This window comes from Saimiri boliviensis, chromosome 11 (genome assembly GCF_048565385.1).
Source record: "Saimiri boliviensis isolate mSaiBol1 chromosome 11, mSaiBol1.pri, whole genome shotgun sequence".
Classification (NCBI taxonomy): domain Eukaryota; kingdom Metazoa; phylum Chordata; class Mammalia; order Primates; family Cebidae; genus Saimiri; species Saimiri boliviensis.
In genome coordinates, this window is record NC_133459.1 from 8258171 (window position 1) to 8276632 (window position 18462).

At 54.5% G+C, this 18462-nt stretch overlaps 1 protein-coding gene across 3 annotated transcripts in view; it reads left to right on the top strand.

Annotated features, from left to right (window-relative positions):
- Positions 1-13609, top strand: part of SPSB1 (splA/ryanodine receptor domain and SOCS box containing 1) — a 79573-nt gene extending 65964 nt beyond the window's left edge. For all 3 annotated transcript variants that reach the window (XM_039474430.2, XM_074380023.1, XM_003927919.4), the window contains exons 2-3: positions 649-1489; positions 13197-13609. In XM_039474430.2, the coding sequence (XP_039330364.1) occupies positions 796-1489; positions 13197-13324 (822 nt within the window). In that variant the 5' untranslated portion in view covers positions 649-795 and the 3' untranslated portion in view covers positions 13325-13609. The remainder of the gene's footprint in view (positions 1-648; positions 1490-13196) is intronic.
- Positions 13610-18462: the final 4853 nt, after the last annotated feature.

Below are 18462 nucleotides of genomic sequence, written 5' to 3' on the forward strand. Positions count from 1 at the left end.
GGCCTGCCCTTGAGAAGCATGTTGCTGGCGGAGGAGGCTCCTGGGGCCCTTCCTGCCAGGCGCACACAGACCCCTGAGTTGAGCTGTTCTTCTGCACCGGAGGGCTCTTCTCTGGAGTGACTTGGTGGTGCATCTGCTGGAGGTCGCTGTGCCAGAGACGGGGAAGAGGAGCTGGGATTGGCATCCTCAGCAACCTCTGCTGCTACCCGGGCTTCCCTTCCCCTCTGAACAGCAAGGCAAGGGCCATCTACCTCCCTCTGTTTTGACCACGAAAATGCCCATCGTGTCATGGCTGAGACCCGGTTCTGTGGCACCGTGGCCTTCTGCCCTGTGGGACCCTGATGAGGTATTTGGTGGGCATCAGCCGTGCGTCTGCACCTAACACAGATGAGGGTGACACCCAACCCCCAAGCCCACCGCTCCACATAGTCTGCCCGGTGGACAGACAGCCCCTTTCCTCTGTGACAGCCTAGCCAGGGAACAGGGCATTTCATTCTATGCCAAGGCTCCAGCCTGCCCATGTCAGGCCTGACGGAGCCCGGGCGCAGACTGCCAGGATTTGCCGGTGTGGTCACCTCGCCCTCCGGGTTAACTCTCCCCTTCACCCCACAGCCCTGCTCACTGGCTGTTTGTCTTTCTATCCATTAGGCAATACCAAACACCGCAGCTTGCAGAGGTCTCCTGGCAGCCCTCCTTGGGAATTCTGCCTGGCCCCGATCAGAATACTGGAGGCGAGACCGCGAGATTGATGAGTTTGCCTTGGGAGTCGGTGAGAAGGTGAAACCAGGGGCGAACATGGGTCAGAAGGTCACTGGAGGGATCAAGACTGTGGACATGAGGGACCCCACGTACCGGCCCCTGAAGCAGGAGCTCCAGGGTCTGGATTACTGCAAGCCCACGCGGCTGGACCTGCTACTGGACATGCCCCCTGTGTCCTACGACGTTCAGCTGCTGCATTCATGGAACAACAACGACCGTTCGCTCAATGTCTTCGTGAAGGAGGATGACAAGCTCATCTTTCACCGGCATCCGGTGGCCCAGAGCACAGACGCTATCAGAGGCAAGGTCGGGTATACCCGCGGGCTGCACGTGTGGCAGATCACGTGGGCCATGAGACAGCGGGGCACGCACGCTGTGGTGGGCGTGGCGACGGCAGATGCCCCCCTGCACTCTGTCGGGTACACGACCCTCGTGGGGAATAACCACGAGTCCTGGGGCTGGGACTTGGGGCGCAACCGGCTCTACCACGATGGCAAGAACCAGCCAAGTAAAACATACCCGGCCTTTCTGGAACCAGATGAGACGTTCATTGTCCCTGACTCCTTCCTGGTAGCCCTAGACATGGACGACGGGACACTGAGCTTCATTGTGGATGGACAGTACATGGGAGTGGCTTTTCGGGGACTCAAGGGCAAAAAACTGTATCCTGTAGTGAGTGCCGTCTGGGGCCACTGTGAGATCCGAATGCGCTACTTGAACGGACTCGATCGTAAGTGTGCCCTGTGCTCTCAGAGGCAGTGCCCTCCCTCTGTCCCCACCGTCCTGGCTGGGCTCAGGGCAAAAGTTTCTACAGTCATCGAAACTAAAGTGTTTTGAAGTTGATATCCCAGTGTATTCAGACCCTCAGGCAACTTTTGCCTGCATCTGGTTAAGTGAGGAATTCTAGCCAGAGTCTGCTAGATTACCTAAATTCACTCATGAATGAATGGACAGATGGATAGATGGATGGATGACGGATGATGAATGAATGGATGGATGAACGATTGGTTGGATGGATGGATAGATGAGTGGATCATGAATTGATGGATGGATGTTTGGATTAATAGATGGATGAGTGGTTGAGTGGATGGATGGATGGATGGGTGGGTGGGTGGGTGGAGGACTGTTTAGACTGACGGATGGATGAGTGGATGAATAAGTGGATGGATAAATGAACACTGGATGAGTGGATGGATGGATGGGTGTGTGGGTGGATGAGTGAGGGATGGATGGATGGATGGATAGCTGGGTGGATGAGTGTTGGATGGATGGATGGATGGATGGATGGATAGCTGGGTGGATGAGTGTTTAGATTGATGGATGGATGGATGATAGGTGGGTGGATGAGTGTTTGATTGATGGATGAGTGGATGGATGACTAGATGGACAGATGAGGGAATGGATGGATGAGTAGATGGATAAGCAGATAGACTAATGAATTGATGGATACGTGGATAGAGGGATACATTAATGAGTAGGTGATCTTTGTTTCTCTGGGTGACCTGCCTCCAGGTTTGATCCTCAGTTGACCAAATTCTAGCCCAGTTGCCAGCATGTGATCGAGCTGGGGTTTGCAACCTTGGGGATACTGGGGCCTCTCAGGTAAATGAATGCTAGTGGCCTCTCTCACTCATTACACAGGCTGAGTCTTTCTCTTCTGCTGGAGGCTTCTGAGTGGGCTCCTTTGAGATGCAGTCCCGAGGGACTTGTTTGGTCATGAAGTTGTGGGGGAGTGCATGAATCAGAAGCAGGCTGAGTCAGCAGTGATGTCCACCTGTCCCTTTGGGAAGGGGAGTGGCCTTTCTCAGACTGTGTGAATGAGCCCATGCGTAGGGGCACCGTGCCGGTGTGGGAGGTGGAGGCTCCATGGCAGCCCCGCTGGGAGCCCACTGTAGCAGGAGGGCCTGGCATTGCAGAACGGCTCACTGCGTGCGTGGCCCTCTCTCAAGCCCCCTGCCTGCATGGGTCCCTTCTACTACCTGCAGGTCCCACCGCGGGAAGCGAGTGGGCTGAAAAGCGCCATCCACCCATGAGCTGACTGTCTTAAAGGGGCAGGTTTGGCTCAGCACCGTGAGTTCTAACTCCACCCTGCAGGCCAGGCAAGAGGTGGCAGGGGCTGGGGAGGCAGCGGGGGCCAGGGAGGCCCCCACCTGGAGGTCAGGAATACAGATGCTGACTCTCTCTTGAAGTCCCCAAACCTGCAGCTTCTCCCGGTCCTCCTGCTCCTCCTCTCCCTGCCTCAGCCTCTGAAAGATACTGGAGAAAGTGTCGGGTGGTCAGGCATGAGCAAACGCTTACACGTTTCTCTTTGGAAGCCTCCACCACCCCTCTTCCTCCTGGTCCTCTGCTCTGACTGTGACCCTGATGGCAGTGAGTTGACAGCCACACGTGGTGTCTGTGGTACAGGCTTCCAGGCCTGCTGGGTCCTCACCTGTGCAGCCCGGTGCCCCCAGGTCATGGGATTCCTGGAAGAGGTGGGTGGCCAGGTCTGCATCCAGCAGGTAACCTCCCTAGGGAAGTCACCTCGGAACTGGACGAGGGAACCAGCAGAGTGAGTTCTGTGTCTGTCTTCCCCGGGCGACAGAAATAGGTGGCACCAAATCCACAGCCAACTCTGCCTCAAGCAGGGATGGGTGCAGATTGGGAGCCCTGGGCACATCCTGCCAGGACCTAGGATCTTGGGGAGCCCTGGCCCTCAGCCCTTCCCCCCTCCTCCCAGCCAAGGAGTGACCATGGAGCCAGGGAGGTTAACATCCATTCCTTGCAGACAGACAGGTGAGAGCACCGCCAGGCCTGCTATTGTTGCCTGGCCACTGGGACCGTGGGGCTCCGTGAGATTTCCAGCCCTGTCTCCTCCAGGAACAAGCCCCCTGATACTCTCATGAGCTCTGTAGGTTTGCACAGATTCATGGTTATGTATTCTAGCTCCAGTACGGAGCCCTGGAGCGGCTGGGAGGGCACTGGGGCTTATTTGAACAGAGGGTTCTGCCCACCCAGTCCTGAAGTGCAGACGCATGTCCTGTGAATAGGCGGTGCCTTGCTTGGTTAGCTCTGCATGAGACAGGAGGTTGGATACTTTCATAATTTTCCTTGTTTGGAAAATCCTGAAGGTGTTGGGTGAGTGGGGCATACGAGAATGGGAATCGGTATTTGGGAAACGCTATCTGTGAGCTGGAAACTAGATGGCCACTCAGAGCGTCACATCAGGGCACTGTTAGTCAATGACAAGGACCCTTTTCCTCTCCACCAGAATCAGATACGCAGCAATGCCAGGACCCCTTGGCTTCTCAACTTCCTCAATCCTGGTCAGCCATGAATGGGCCCTGGGGTATGTGGACAGTTGACTTGAGAGGATCCAGATTGGAAAACAGATGTGGTCATTCCTGGTTCTCGGAGCAAAAAAATCCAAGGGTGGGGCAGTGTCACAGCTCTGCTGCGGGGTGGGGGTAGGATGGGGCATGGGTGTTCGTCACCAGCCTCAACCTGATTAGCCCGACACCTCCAGGCCCTTATTGAGGCAGCATCTTGTGTCATTGAAGTGTCATCTTATGTCATAGAAGTGTCATTCTACAGCCAGGCGTGGTGACTCAGGCCTGTAATCACGGCCCTTTGGGAGGCTGAGGCAGGTGGATCACAAAGGTCAGGAGTTAGAGACCAACCTGGACAACATGGGGAAACCCTGTCTCTACTAGAAATGCAAAAATTAGCCAGGTGTGGTGGAGTCTGCCCGTAATCCCAGCTACTTGGGAGGCTGAGGCAGGAGAATTGCTTGAACCCAGGCAGTGGAGGTTGCAGTGAGCCAAGATCGTGCTGCTGCACTCCACCCTGTCTTGAAAAAAAAGAAGTATCATTCTGGCTGCTCTATAGAGGTGCAAGAGTGGCCTCTGAGAGGCCAGGCCAGGGAGGAGCCAGGCTTGTCCTGTGAGAGGTGATGGGGGCTTGGGCCAGGATGGAAGCCGCAGAGGTGGAGAGGGCTGGCCCAGTCCTGGGACTCTGGAACAGGCTCATCCATGGATTGGATGTGACGAGAAAGGGAAATGTCAAGGTGACTCCAGGTGTTTGGGTTGAGCAGGTGGAAGGCGGAGGCCGCTGACCCGAGATGGGAAAGCCCGAAGGAGGAGCAGATGTTAAATTTGAGCATCTTCTTCGACACATCCCAGCAGCCCTGCAAGCCTCGAGTCTGGGAAAGCTGTGAGTGGGGGAGTTGTCCACACACGGACAGCTTTAGAGCCGCCACCCTGGTGAGGTCACCGCGAGTGGGGGCTGGAGAGCGAGGAGAAGAGGGCTGAGCCTGAACCCTGCTTAGAGGCCAGGAGGGCGGGGGCCGAGGGCACCCAGTAGATTGCTGTCCTGGATGCCAGGTGAGGAAGGGGCTTTCAGAAGGGCAAAGTACGGGCAGGTCAAGAACATGGATGGCTAAGAGCTGTCCATCAGTTTTGGCAACAAGGAATTCACAGTTGACCCTGACGAGAGTCATCTGAGTCCAGGGGCCGTGGGAGCCTGATGGAGTGGTTGGAGGAAGATGGACGGGGTGTTCGTGTCCACGGCTGCTGTACACATGACCAGGAGCAGGACCCGTTAAAACAGCAGAAGCGCTGAGGCCAGGTGTCTGCGATCAGAATGACAGCAGGCTCGGCTGCCTCCGAGCTCTGAGACGGAGCCCACCCCAGGCCTCCCCTCACTCCTGGGGACTGCTGGGAATCCTTGGCGTCCCTGTGTCTGTAGATGCTTTCCCGAGTCCCTGCCTCTGCTTGCGCAAGGGTGGTCCACCTGCGTGTGTCTCTCTGTGCACCCCCCTCCTTAGAAGGACACCAGCCATTGGATTCAAGGCCCCCCATCCCCATCCAGTGTGTCCTTATCATAACACAGTACATCTGCAAAGGCTGTGTTTCCAGATAAGGCTCCACTCTGAGGTTCCAGGTGAATGTGAATTGGGGGACACTGCTCAACCCACTCCAGATGTGGAGGCAGCCAGTGTAGACCATGTCCACGAGGCCTTCCTCTCCCTGTGCCGCCACCTGGGAGGGGGGGTGACAGATGAGCCCGGTGCTCCCTCCCCTTCTGCCACCCCCACCGATGCTGGGGTGCCCATGGTGAGGTCAGAGGCGACCCAAGTCCCCTGTCCCAGGAGAGTTGGCTTTGCCTTCCAAGGCACCTAAAGAAGGTGGGTGTCCTGGTGAGGCCAAATCCCAGGATCCTCCTGGGAGCAGAGCATGTCAGGTGGAGGCTCTGGCCAGGCCTGGCTAGATTTGTCATCTTTTTTTTTCTTAGAGATCAGGGTCTCACTATGTTGCTTAGGCTAGTCTCAAACTCCTGGGCTCAAGTGATCCATCTGCCTCTGTCTCCCAAAGTGCTGGGATCACAGGCGTGAGCCATGCTGCCTGGCCGGATCTGTTTTCTTGGTATCAGGCTGATCCAGGGCTTTGCTGTCTCCGTCTTGGAGGTGGAGGTAGTTCCGCTCCCCCGAAGTCTGGAGAGGCATCGGTGCCCACCCCTCACACCCGGTCCGACTTTGGTGAGGGCAGCTGTTTGTTTGTAGGGCAGCTGTTTGTTTGTAGGGCAGCTCAGACAGTTGCCCTGCATGTGCCTTCCCGGGGATCTCCAGCCCACTGTTCCTGTGACCTCTTTCCTGCATGCCAGGCAGACCCCCCCCAGCAGAGTCCCTGCTTCCATGCTGGGGCTAGGTCCGTGGTCAGGCAGAAGCAGGGACAGTGAGGTCTCGATGTTTCCCTGTGTGGCCTCTCCGCTGTCTAGCCAGCTGGGGCCACAGGCCCTGGACTCTGATTCTTCCTCAAGGCTCGAGGCTCAAGGCCTTGTGCTGAGGATGCAGCCAGAGAGGCTGCGGGGTCACCTTCCCTGTCTTTCCTGGGGCAAGAGTGGAGATGGCCATTGTTGAGTGGGGAGACGGGGCCTGGCCTGACCCCAGACCTGCCCGCCACCCTCCCTGGAGATGCAGAAGGGCCTGTCTGCAAGCAGCAGGTGGGCAGCAGTCCAGGGAGCGCCCCTGACCTCATGGGTCCTCTGGCCACACCCACACTGCTTTAAAGACGTCTCCCACTGAGGAGGCATCTTCCATGCAGTTCCACATTTTAGAATTTTCTTCAACAGCTCCCAGATGGGTTTGGTGTGGTTTGTCATGGTTGAAGGTTCAGGGAAGGTCAGCTCTTTTCCTCAAGATCCGCGCCTCCTCCCGGGTGCCTCCTGCCCGCACTCCACTCCAGCCTGGCTCTTCGAGGAGCTACTCATCAGGAGACTGATACCCCGAGACACCAGGGGCTTCCCTCCTTCCTATGTGGGGGAGGGGTTGTTCCAGACGCTATTCCCCCCCCACCCCCCCAGGAAGTCTGGTCATATTCGGACTGCGGGCTCTCAGAGTCGGTGGGGGTAGGGGATAGGGGACCAAGGATGTCTCATCACCTAGATGGATCTCAGGCATCCTTCCCCAGTTGACAAGGACAAAGGCTCCATGTTTCGTTTGGCTCTGCTCTTTTGTAAAAACTACTTATGGCCAGGCGTGGTGGCTCACGCCTGTAATCCCAGCACTTTAGGAGGCCGAAGCAGGCAGATCATGAGGTTAAGAGATCGAGACCATCCTGGCCAACATGGTGGAATCCCTTCTCTACTAAAAATACAAAAATTAGCTGGACATGGTGACGCACACCTGTAGTCCCAGCTTCTCAGGAGGCTGAAGCAGCAGAATCGCTTGAACCCGGGAGGTAGAGGTTGCAGTGAGCCAAGATCACACCACTGCACTCCAGTCTGGTGGTAGAGTGAGACTCTGTCTCAAAAAAAAAAAAAAAAAAAAGAAAGAACTGCTTAATGTAGAGGAAAACACACACACACATCCTATGATGGCCGCCCCCACCGTGATATTCTAGAATCCATGTCCTGTAGCATGATCCCCACAGGGCTCTTGCAGGGCCAGCCACAGGAGCCGTGACAGCCATCGGTGAGGACGTTAAGGAAGCTGGGGCATTCTCCCAGGCGGAACGTTTTTCCTTGACCTCATTGCTCTGCAGCTCATTCATTCAGCCTGTGAACCAGGCACAGCACCACACTCTTCAGGCTTGAGTTGGGTTGAAAACAGCCGCGGGTCGGGGCTCTGGGGCCATGCGTGTCCACGATGGCCCCCAGATAGTCCTTACCACAGAACGGTCGAAGCTGATGCACCGTCTCTTCCAGTTCCTTAGCCTTCTGCTCCCAGAAATAGCACCTGATCGACTTCCTGATTTCTTTGCTGCTCATTCAGCATTGCACTCTCTCATTCATAGAAATTATTTAAATGAATGCGTGCCTAAGCTTCCCGGGGATGGGCACAGCAGCCAAAGGCCCCAGGCCACGGGACGGGTGCCCACCCACTCAGTGGGTTTCAGCAGGCACCTGGGTTTGTGGCCGGAACTGGGTGCAAAGCCGGCAGCCCCCAGTCAAGAGTGTGGAGGTTGGGGAGAACTCCCGAGTCCCGGTAGTAACCAGCTGAAATGGGGGCATTCTTGGTCTTTGAGAAGCGGGTTAGGCCGGGCGTGGTGACTCAAGCCTGTAATCCCAGCACTTTGGGAGGCCAAGGCGGGTGGATCACGAGGTCAAGAGATCGAGACCATCCCGGTCAACATGGTGAAACCCCGTCTCTACTAAAAATACAAAAAATCAGCTGGGCATGGTGGCGCGTGCCTGTAATCCCAGCTACTCAGGAGGCTGAGGCAGGAGAATTGCCTGAACCCAGGAGGCGGAGGATGCGTTGAGCTGAGATCGCGCCATTGCACTCCAGCCTGGGTAACAAGAGTGAAACTCCGTCTCAAAAAAAAAAAAAAAAGCGGTTAGACCCGGGCCCTCTTCGCCATCAGTTTCCTCCTGCAAGAGCAAGAAGGCGTGACCTGCTTATGTGCTTGAGGCCCCAGAGAATAGACCCATTCACAGGATGCCTGGGTGACTCTGGTCCTATTTTCAGCTCATAAGGCATCACTGCAGCCATTCCCTGCCGCTTCTGTAGCCCATTTTGGTGGATCCCCTGACCCGCCCCTAAGTGGGTTATTCAGTGGGATCCAAAGATGGCCAGGCAGTGGCAGGTCCTTCACGCCGCACGGCTGCTTTCACAGAGGGTGGATTGCAGTAGCTGGAAGGCCTCATCCCTTTGGAGTCTGTGGCTCTCAGGCCTTGAACCCCTGACTGTCACCTCCCCGAGCCCATCTTCCCATCTGTAGGTTGGAGTCACGGTCCTCACCAGGCACATGGCTGGTACCCCACAGGCCATGGCTGGAGCTGGGGCTGAAGCGTCAGCCACCCAAAGTAAGGCGCTGGATAGAACTGGGGGCTCATGTGGGCCTCTGTGGTTTAGAAACTTTTTTTTTTTCTTATTTTTGGAGATGGAGTCTTGTTCTGTTGCCCAGGCTGGAACGCAGTGGCGCAATCTCGGCTCACTGCAACCTCCACCTCCCGGGTTCGAGCAATCCTTCTGCCTCAAACGCCCAAGTAGCTGGGACTGCAGACATGCACCCACACCCGGCTCATTTCTGTAATTTGTAGAAACGGGGTTTCGCCATGTTGGCCAGGCTGGTCTGGAACTCCTGACCTCAGGTGATCACCCACCTCGGCCTCCCAAAGTGCTAGGATTACGTGAGCCACTGTGCCCAGCCTAGAAATGTTTCTTCATGAGTTGATTTGAAACACTTGACACCAAGAGGGTAGTGATGGGAACTCCCTCTCAGCCCTCACTGCCGTAGCCTGGCAGGGCTCTTGGGCCACGTTCATTGGCTCTTGGAGCTTTCTCAAGGGCCTTCCAGCCTCCAGGGAGAGCCCCTCCACCTTCTGGTGAGGGCTAAGCCCCATCCTCAAGGGAGGGAGCTCAGGGCAGCCCCGATGAAGGCCGGATGCAGGAGAGCTTCTGAGCAGAGAAGAGCGCACACCCCCAAATTGATAGCCTGGTCAGGCCGAGAGTTGGGATAATCGCTCCGGCCTTCAGGATCTTGGCTGCATGAGGCTTTGGGGAGAATCTGGTCTGGATTCCTTATCTTACAGATGGGGAAACAAGTCCAGGCACACAGAGGGATCTGCTCCAGGTCAGGCTTTGGGGCAGGGTCTGGAGTGGCCAGGGTGGGTGCTTTACCCGAGCGAAACCCAACACTGTGAGTGGCTGGGTGGGTGGAACCCAGTCCCACCCCATCCACAAGGGATTGTGGGATCCTCGACCTTAAAGGACACCGGTTATTTTCTTCTTCCTTCTGTCCCCAAGCAGAGCTCCTCTTAATCATCCTAAGCTGTCCGCGAAAGGCTCCATTTCAAAATTCTCCATGAAAAGCACTGACCATTTCCATTCCCTGTCAGAAGCTGTGACTGTCCATGGGGGGTAAAGAGCAGTGATCCTTCCTCTTTTGTGTTTTTCTTTCTTTTTTCAGTTTTGGGTTTTGTTTTGTTTTTTGTTGGTTTGTTTTTCTGAAATGAAGTCTCACTCTGTCACCCAGGCTGGAGTGCAGTGGCACAATCTTGGGTCGCTGCAGCCTCCACCTCCCAGGTTCCAGTGCTTCTACTGCCTCAGCCTCCCAAGTAGCTGGGATTACAGGCGGGTTCCACCACGCCTGGCTAATTTTTTGTATTTTTAGGGTAGAGACAGGGTTTCACCATATCGGCCAGGCTGGTCTCGAACTTCTGACCCCAGGTGATCTGCCCACCTTGGCCTCCCAAAGTGCTGGGATTACAGGCATGAGCCACCACGCCCAGCCTGCCTTTTTTATTTTTGAGACAAAGTTTCTGTTGCCCAGGCTGGAATACAATGGTGTGATCACAGCTCGCTGCAGCCCTGACCTCCTGGGCTCAACTGACCCTCTCACCTCAGTTTCCCAAATAGCCAGGACCCAAATACATGCACCACCTGCCCCCCGCCCCAGCTAATTTTTATTTTTCGTTGAGATAAGGTCTCCTCTCTTAGGCTAATCTCAAAACTCCTGGGCTCAAGCAGTCTTCCCTCCTTGGCTTCCCAGAGTACTGGGATTACAGGTGTGAGCCACTGTGCCTGGCCTGGTCCCTCTTCTTTTAAAGTTTAGGGTTTAATATATTTTTAGTAGAGATGGGGTTTCACCATGTTGGCCAGGCTGGTCTCAAACTCCTGACCTCAGCTGGTCCGCCTGCCTCAGTTCATTATCAAACTTAAGGTTCATTCTTTTATTTTATAACAGCTTTATTGAGCCGTAATTCATATACCATACAGTTCACCCATTAAAGTGTTCAATTTGTGGCCTCTCGTGTGGTGAGATCTGGGCAACCATCACAATTTTAGAACATTTTCATCACCCGAAAAGGAAACCCTGTACCCATAAGCAACCTCTCTCCATTTTGCCATGCCCCACCCATAGCGTTTGGTCTTCAGTCATTGATTTTCATATTTTTGAGACACATTGGTGAATATTAAGGAACTTTAATCCACTTTTTACTGGTAGGATGGAGTTTTGTAGGTTTTCATTTTGGGGGCTGACTTTATTTTGCTCACGAAGGAGTCTCAAAGTCAAGAGGAGACCATGGATAAAGCTGCAGGTCCATTGGCCTCAGGGCTTTCCATCTGCAGAACAGCGTGGCTGGCTCCACAAAGGTCCACGTGTGCTCACTCACACCTGGTTTCAGGAAAGAAAGCAGAGAGGGGTCTGCTCTGGGGTGAGCAGGGCTGCTGTGCACTCCCCACCCCCACACAGCCTCCCAACACTCAGAAATCTTGGAAGGCGTGAGTTTCAGACTCCTGAGATCTGGAGCAGACAGCTCATCTGAGATGCAGCTGAATGAACACAGCCTCCTTTGTAAGAGGGCAAGGCCAGGCGCTCTGGGAACACAGGACAGAGGTGTCCTGAAGGCTGCAGCTGGAAGCGCTCTGTAACCCTGGGGCCTGACGCAGCTCTGCCCACATTCCCTGGCTGTGAGAGGGCCCCATGTGCCTGGGGCAGTGGCAGGGAGAAGGCCCAGGCAGCTCTGGGGATCAGCTGCAGCTGGGCTGGCATTTCCAGTTTCCCGAGGCTTGAGCTTGGCCTGGGCCCTCGGCCTCACTGTCAGACAGACAGAAGCAGAGATACTCAGGGTTTCTCTGGCTCCGTGTGGTACAGAAACGACACCTTCAGACCGTGGGGCCAGCCAGGCCTGTCACGTGTGATTAAGGACCTGGGTTTGTCATGTCTTCATTTGCAGCACAGTTAGTGGCGAAGGGCGTGGACGCTGGGCCCAGGCTGCCTGCATTCAGGTCCCAGCCTTTAACCTGGGCACACTGGGTGTCCTCTCTGTGCCTGTATATCCTCAACTCTTTTTTTTTTTTTTTTTTTTTTTGGACAGAATCTCGCTCTGTCACCCAGGCTGGAGTGCAGTGGTGTGATCTCAGCCCACTGCAGCCTCCACCTCTTGAGTTGAAGTGATTCTCCTGCCTCAGACTCCCAAGTAGCTGGGACTACAGGCATGGGCCTCTGTGCCCAGCTAATTTGTGCGTTTTTAGTAGAGATGGGGTTTCACCATGTTTGCCAGGCTGATCTTGAACTCCTGGCCTCAAGTGATCCGCCCACCTCGGCTTCCCAAAGTGCTAGGATTACAGATACGAGCCACCATCCCCAACTGCTCTTCAACTTTAAAACAGACATTGAGAACAGTATCTGAGAGCAGCTGGTAACAGAAAATGACTCCCTTCCTGAAGCCTGCATGGGGTCTGGTGCTGGGGGTTCGTGCCAGGAAGAGCTGGCTCCCACGTGCTCTGACTGACGGGCCCCAATGCAGCTGCTTGCCGGGACAGGCAGTTACCAGTGGAGAAGAGCAGGAATGGCCTGGGTTCGAATCCTAGCTCTGTCTCCTGCCAGCAGGGCAACCCCTGGCAAGTCGTTTAGACTCTGTCCCTCAGTTTTCTCATCTGTAAAATGGGGTTGAAGGTAATGGTGTCTCTGTGACTATTCAGTCGTTCATCAGAAACCACAGTGAGGATTAAATGAATGAGTTTTAGCAGAGGGCTTGCCCAGGTGCCCAGCCCAGAGTGGGCTCCCGGTGGTGGCTATTCACATGCTAAATTTAAAATGAAAATCAAAGCATTGCATTTTTAATTGGTTGGTTGGTTTGTTTCTGAGACGGAGTCTCACCCCATCCAGGCTGGAGTGAAGTGGCGCTGTCTCTGCTCACTGCAACCTCCGCCTCCCAGGTTCAAGCAATTCTCCTGCCTCAGCCTGCCAAGTAGCTGGGATTACAAGCTCACGCCACCACGCCCGGCTAATTTTTCTGTATCTTTAGTAGAGATGGTGTTTCACCCTGCTGGCCAGGCTTAGTCTCGAACTCCTGACCTCGCGATCCACCCACCTCGGCTTCCCAAAGAATTGTTTCTTTACTGATTTGAATGAATACTAATGAGTGATCACGTTGCCACCATGGTTAGCGTCGTTTTCCGAACACCCACCAAGCTGCGCTGACCTGCGTTTCTCCCTCTATTTCCCCAGCTGAGCCGCTGCCACTCATGGATTTGTGCCGTCGCTCGGTGCGCCTGGCCCTGGGGAAGGAGCGCCTGGGGGAGATCCACACGCTGCCGCTGCCGGCTTCCCTCAAGGCCTACCTCCTCTACCAGTGACGTTCGTCGTCAGACCGCCAGCTCGACAACCACCTGGTGCCACCTCACTGAGCCGCCCGCTGCTGGGGCCACCACACCCTGCACCTGGGACTGGCATCCACAGCCATAGTCAGAGGTCCCCGGTCTTCCCCTCATCCTCCGTGGCTGCCTCCATGGGACAAGGACCGATTCCAACACAGACTCCTTCCCCCTTCCCAACAGCGGCAGAAGGCAGCGTCCCTGCATGCCGTCCATATACCGCCCCTCCCTGAAAAAAGACACAGAGAATAAACTCCTATGAAAGTCCTACGTGAGCTCCGATCTGCTCTCGGGGTGGGACGGGTGCTCCCCGCATCTCCAGGAGAAGGCTGCAGCCACCTGGGGCTTCCAGGGTGGTGGAGGTGGCAGAGGGGGTACCACAGCTCTGAGAGCAGATGCCAGGGGTACTAAGAGGTGCTTAGATAAGGCTGGTGCCCGGCCACAGGTGCCCAGCCCAGTGGGGGCTTGCCGCGGCAGATAAAGCTCAGGACGCCAGAAACTCACCATGGACACCAAGGCAGAAACCAAGGACCGTCCGCAGGCAAAGAAGCACCCAGCATCCATCCCAGCTGTCGGTGCCCCGTACCCTGTATTTATTCTTTTAACAATAACAAAAGCCATTTATTTATTCCATCTAGAAAGGAAATGTTGTTTCAGTCACCTCTCTCCGGCTGTTCTGTGACTTTCCTCCCATCCCTGGGATGGGTGGCCATGCGTGAGGCACATGTGCACACGTGCCCAGGCACAAGTGTGTTTTTGGGCCCCCTGCCCCGCAGTTTCCAGGGGGCTCTGCTCCAAGTTCCCTAGCAGGCCCCTCAGGGAGAAAGAGCCTCACATGCAATCTGGGTGTCCTCGGGGCCCGTCTGGCAGTGCCCTGCTTCTCCAGGTAGCCACTTACCTCCTGGGCTCAGACGTCTTTGCACATGGCTGTATTTCTTTAGTCTTCTCTGGGTCTTTTGGTGTGGGTTTGATTTTGCTTTTGCTTTTCTGACTGACATTTCCCAAGTGCATCCTCAGAAGCTCTGGGTGTGCCAGAGGACCCCCAGAACCAAGAAGGGAGGGCGAGCACATCCCCATTCCCTGAGAAGTCGGGGGCAGGGTGGGACAGGGAGGCCAGGAGCAGAGTCGAGCCTCACAGAAGCCAGCACGGGTCTCTGCTCAGCACGCCTGCTGGGGCTCCAGGCCCAGGGAAACAGCCCCAGTTCATCCCAACCCTTCCCAGAGCCTCAAGAAGGGTGACTCGGCTGCCGGCAAGAGAGGGGTGCCCTGTCCCTGCAGCCCCTCCATGTAGCATGCCCAGCACCTGCCACCACCTTCGCCATTTCTTTGAGCTTGAAGTTAACTCTCTGAGAGTCTAACTTTGGTTCATTTCTGCACAGGTACAATAGATGACTTTATTTGTTTAAAATGTTTAATATATACACATATATATATATATATATATTTGTCTGTAAGAATTGTTTTAAACAGCTGCTGTAGGGTACTGTTTTTTAAGTAAATCTTCCAGTGGAGTATATTTTTTAAAGCACAATGTTGGTGCCAAGTCTGGGTGAGAAATGTCTATTACTCCCTTATTATTCTGAGAGGTTTTTTTTATTTTTGGGGGGCAGGGAACCTTACCTGTAAGACTTTTTAAAGATTCTCCTCCCTCCTGTTTGAGGTGGGTCACATTCTGATGAATGTTTCACTTGTACAGATCCCAGCTTATGGCCTTGACCCAGCTGTCCCCACGGACACCGGGTGACTCGAGTTCTCTCTGCATCTCCCACCTCCTGATGCCCTGGGACCCTCGACCCCCACCCCCCACCTTCTTTCCTACCAGCCCAGAGCCTTGTGGCTTGTACAGTTTTGAAACTTCCGTTCTATTTTATGATGGTTGATAATAGTAACCTAATAAAGGAACGTTTGTTAAAATATCAAACCACTTTGGAGTTCCTCGTTTGTGCCTCAGGGGAGGGGAAAGAGGCATATGACTGACCGCCTCCGCCTCCACTGAGTCCAGCCAGCTCCACGGCCCACAGTTTTCAGCAGATGATGGGCCGACTCCTGCCACCCCTTGGCAGAGGTTGGGATGCCAGGCGAAGCCCCAGGCGGAGGAGGAGGAGAGTCCTAGAGGGATGACCCCAGAACGTCCTCATCCCCATTGCAGAAATCCCTAAGCTTGGCAGCCCAAGCTGCAGAAACTCGCTGAACTAACAAAGTGATTCTGCACATTCATGAGCGGATCAGGTTGGCTTGTGGGGTTGTAGAACTTGAGTTGACCGTGGGCTTTTTAGGAGCAGAGTGTGAGCTATTGTAGGCATCCTCAGAGTCCAGGCTCTCGGGGAAGGAGCAGGTCCCTCATTCGTCTTTGGGCCCCCTGGGGCCGAACGCATGGTGATGTTTGCTGAACTGTTGCTGAGTGAACTTACTCTGCTGGCCACGTGGGCAGAGCCCCCAACAGAAAGGACAGGAAACTCTGGCTTAGTTAGAGGATCAGTAGGTGATAAAATGACAAAAAGAAATTGACTAAGGCTGGGCGAGGTGGCTCGCGCCTGTAATCCTAGCACTTTGGGAGGCTGAGGCAGGTGGATCTCCTGAGGTCAGGAGTTTGAGACCAGCCTGACCAACATGGCAAAACCCTGTCTCTACTAAAAACACAAAAATTAGCCAGGCGTGATGGTGGGTGCCTGTAATCCCAGCTACTCGGGAGGCTGAGGCAGGAGAATCGCTTGAACCTGGGAGGCGGAGGTTGCAGTGAGCCAAGATCGCGCCATTGCCCTCCAGTCTGGGCAATGGAGCAAGACTCTGTCTCAAAAAAAAAAAAAAGAAAGAAATTTACTAAGATGTGATCACATGTCACGGCTAGTTTCCAAAGAATTAGCAAGAGCACATTTAGCTTGCGGTGGGGACACTTCATTCTCAAGGTGTGTTGGGATCTGATAGTGCCGTGAAAAGTGCCTGGCCTGAGAGTCCAAGATCCCTGGGCCCAAAGTCCCCTGTTCCTTTCTCTAAGAGCCTCCTGACCAGCTGTCCACAGTGTGACCAGACTACACACATCAGCAGCACCTGGGAAGAGTTTGTAAAAATGAAGATTGTGGCCGGGCACGGTGGCTCAAACCTGTAATCCCAGCACTTTGGGAGGCTGAGGCGGGTGGATCACGAGGTCAAGAGATCGAGACCATCCTGGTCAACATGGTGAAACCCCGTCTCTACGAAAAATACAAAAAATTAGCTGGGCATGGTGGCGCGTGCCTGTAATCCCAGCTACTCAGGAGGCTGAGGCAGGAGAATTGCCTGAACCCGGGAGGCAGAGGTTGTGGTGAGCCAAGATCGCACCATTGCACTCCAGCCTGGGTAACAAGAGTAAAACTTTGTCTCAAAAAAAAAAAAAAAATGAAGATTGCAGGGTCCCACCTGAGAGGTACCAAGTCAGCACTTCTGGAGCCAGGCCCAGGAATACGCATTTCCTGAACTCCCTAGGTGACCTTGCCTAAGAGAGTTTGGACACTACTACTTGTGACAGTGTCAGCTGTTTTGCAGTTGCTGGGTAAAGGGAAATTAATTCCATGGTGTCGGTGGGTTGACCCAATGAGGAGCGCATGCACTCCTGAGTCAGACCTGGATTCAAATATTGGCTTTGTGGCCTTGGCTGAGCCTCTGGAAAACAGCAGTCACCACAGTGTAGTACCTGCCTCACAGGAGGATAGCGAGGGCACACTGGCTCTCCCAATGAGCCTGGTATCTTAGTGAGTGTGCAAGCAAATGCTTTCAAAGCTCCTGCATTTCTGGAAAATGGCAGTTTCTGGGTTGTGACTTTGTCTTTAAGAATGGACCAGACGGCCCGGCAGGGTGGCTGACCCTGTGATCCCAGCACTTTGGGAGACCTAGGTGGGTAGATCACGAGATTGAGACCGTCCTGACCAACAAGGTAAAACCCCATCTACTAAAAATACAAAAATTTGCTAGGTGTGGTGGCAGACACCTGTAATTCCAGCTACTCAGGAGGCTGAGGCAGGAGAATTGCTTGACCCTGGGAGGCGGAGGTTATAGTGAGCGGAGATCTCACCACTGCACTCCAGCCTGGTCAACAAAGCAAGATTCCATCCAAAAAAAAAAAAAAAAAGAATGGCCCAGACATTTCTTTTTTTTTTTTTTTTGAGACGGAGTTTCGCTCTTGTTACCCAGGCTGGAGTGCAATGGCGCGATCTCGGCTCACCACAACCTCCGCCTCCTGGGTTCAGGCAATTCTCCTGCCTCAGCCTCCTAAGTAACTGGGATTACAGGCACGCACCACCATGCCCAGCTAATTTTTTGTATTTTTAGTAGAGACGGGGTTTCACCATGTTGACCGGGATGGTCTCGATCTCTTGACCTCGTGATCCACCCGCCTCGGCCTCCCAAAGTGCTGGGATTACAGGCGTGAGCCACCGCGCCCGGCGGCCCAGACATTTCTAAACCAACTTACCGATAATCTTCCTTCTCAGGTAAAGTTTCCAAAGGTGGGTATTGGGAAGAAGGACCCCTGGATCCCTTTCCCAGAGGCAGTTGGAGAAAAGGGGGGGTCTACAATTATTTTTAGGTTGGAGTTCATGTCTGGGTTGCAGTTGGAACTCCCCTTCCTTTGAAGGGGGCGGCAGGGGAGGAGTGGGGCTGGGGTCAGGCGCTGGGGGCTGGAGGGGAGGGGAGGCACAGGGAAAATCAGGGCATGCGTTGCCAGGAGACTTCTGGGGGAGCAGGGCTTTGTGCTGAAGGGAGTGGTATTAATAAAACCATCTGTGCAGACTTGGCCCATGTGGTTGTAATTAATCCCCTGCCTTCAAGCAGGTAGCAGACTCTCAGGGCTTGGCCATAGATGGGAAGAGTCCTACCGTCCCCACCCTTCAGCACGCGGCTTCCCTCCCGCCGTCTCCGCTACTCGGCAAGATGAGGAATGTGGACTTTACTGAACCATAAACTATGCCGGGGAGCTGGGGAGGGGGCCGAAGACAGAGCAATTAGTTCATGCTCCAGTCCAGACACCCAAACATGGTTGGATTCCAGCTGCAAGGAATATTTGAAATAAATGAGCTGGCCAGGGCCAGGAGTTTGCTGTGTTTTCTGTACGGGACCATGGCAACCAGGGAGGAAATCGTGAGCTA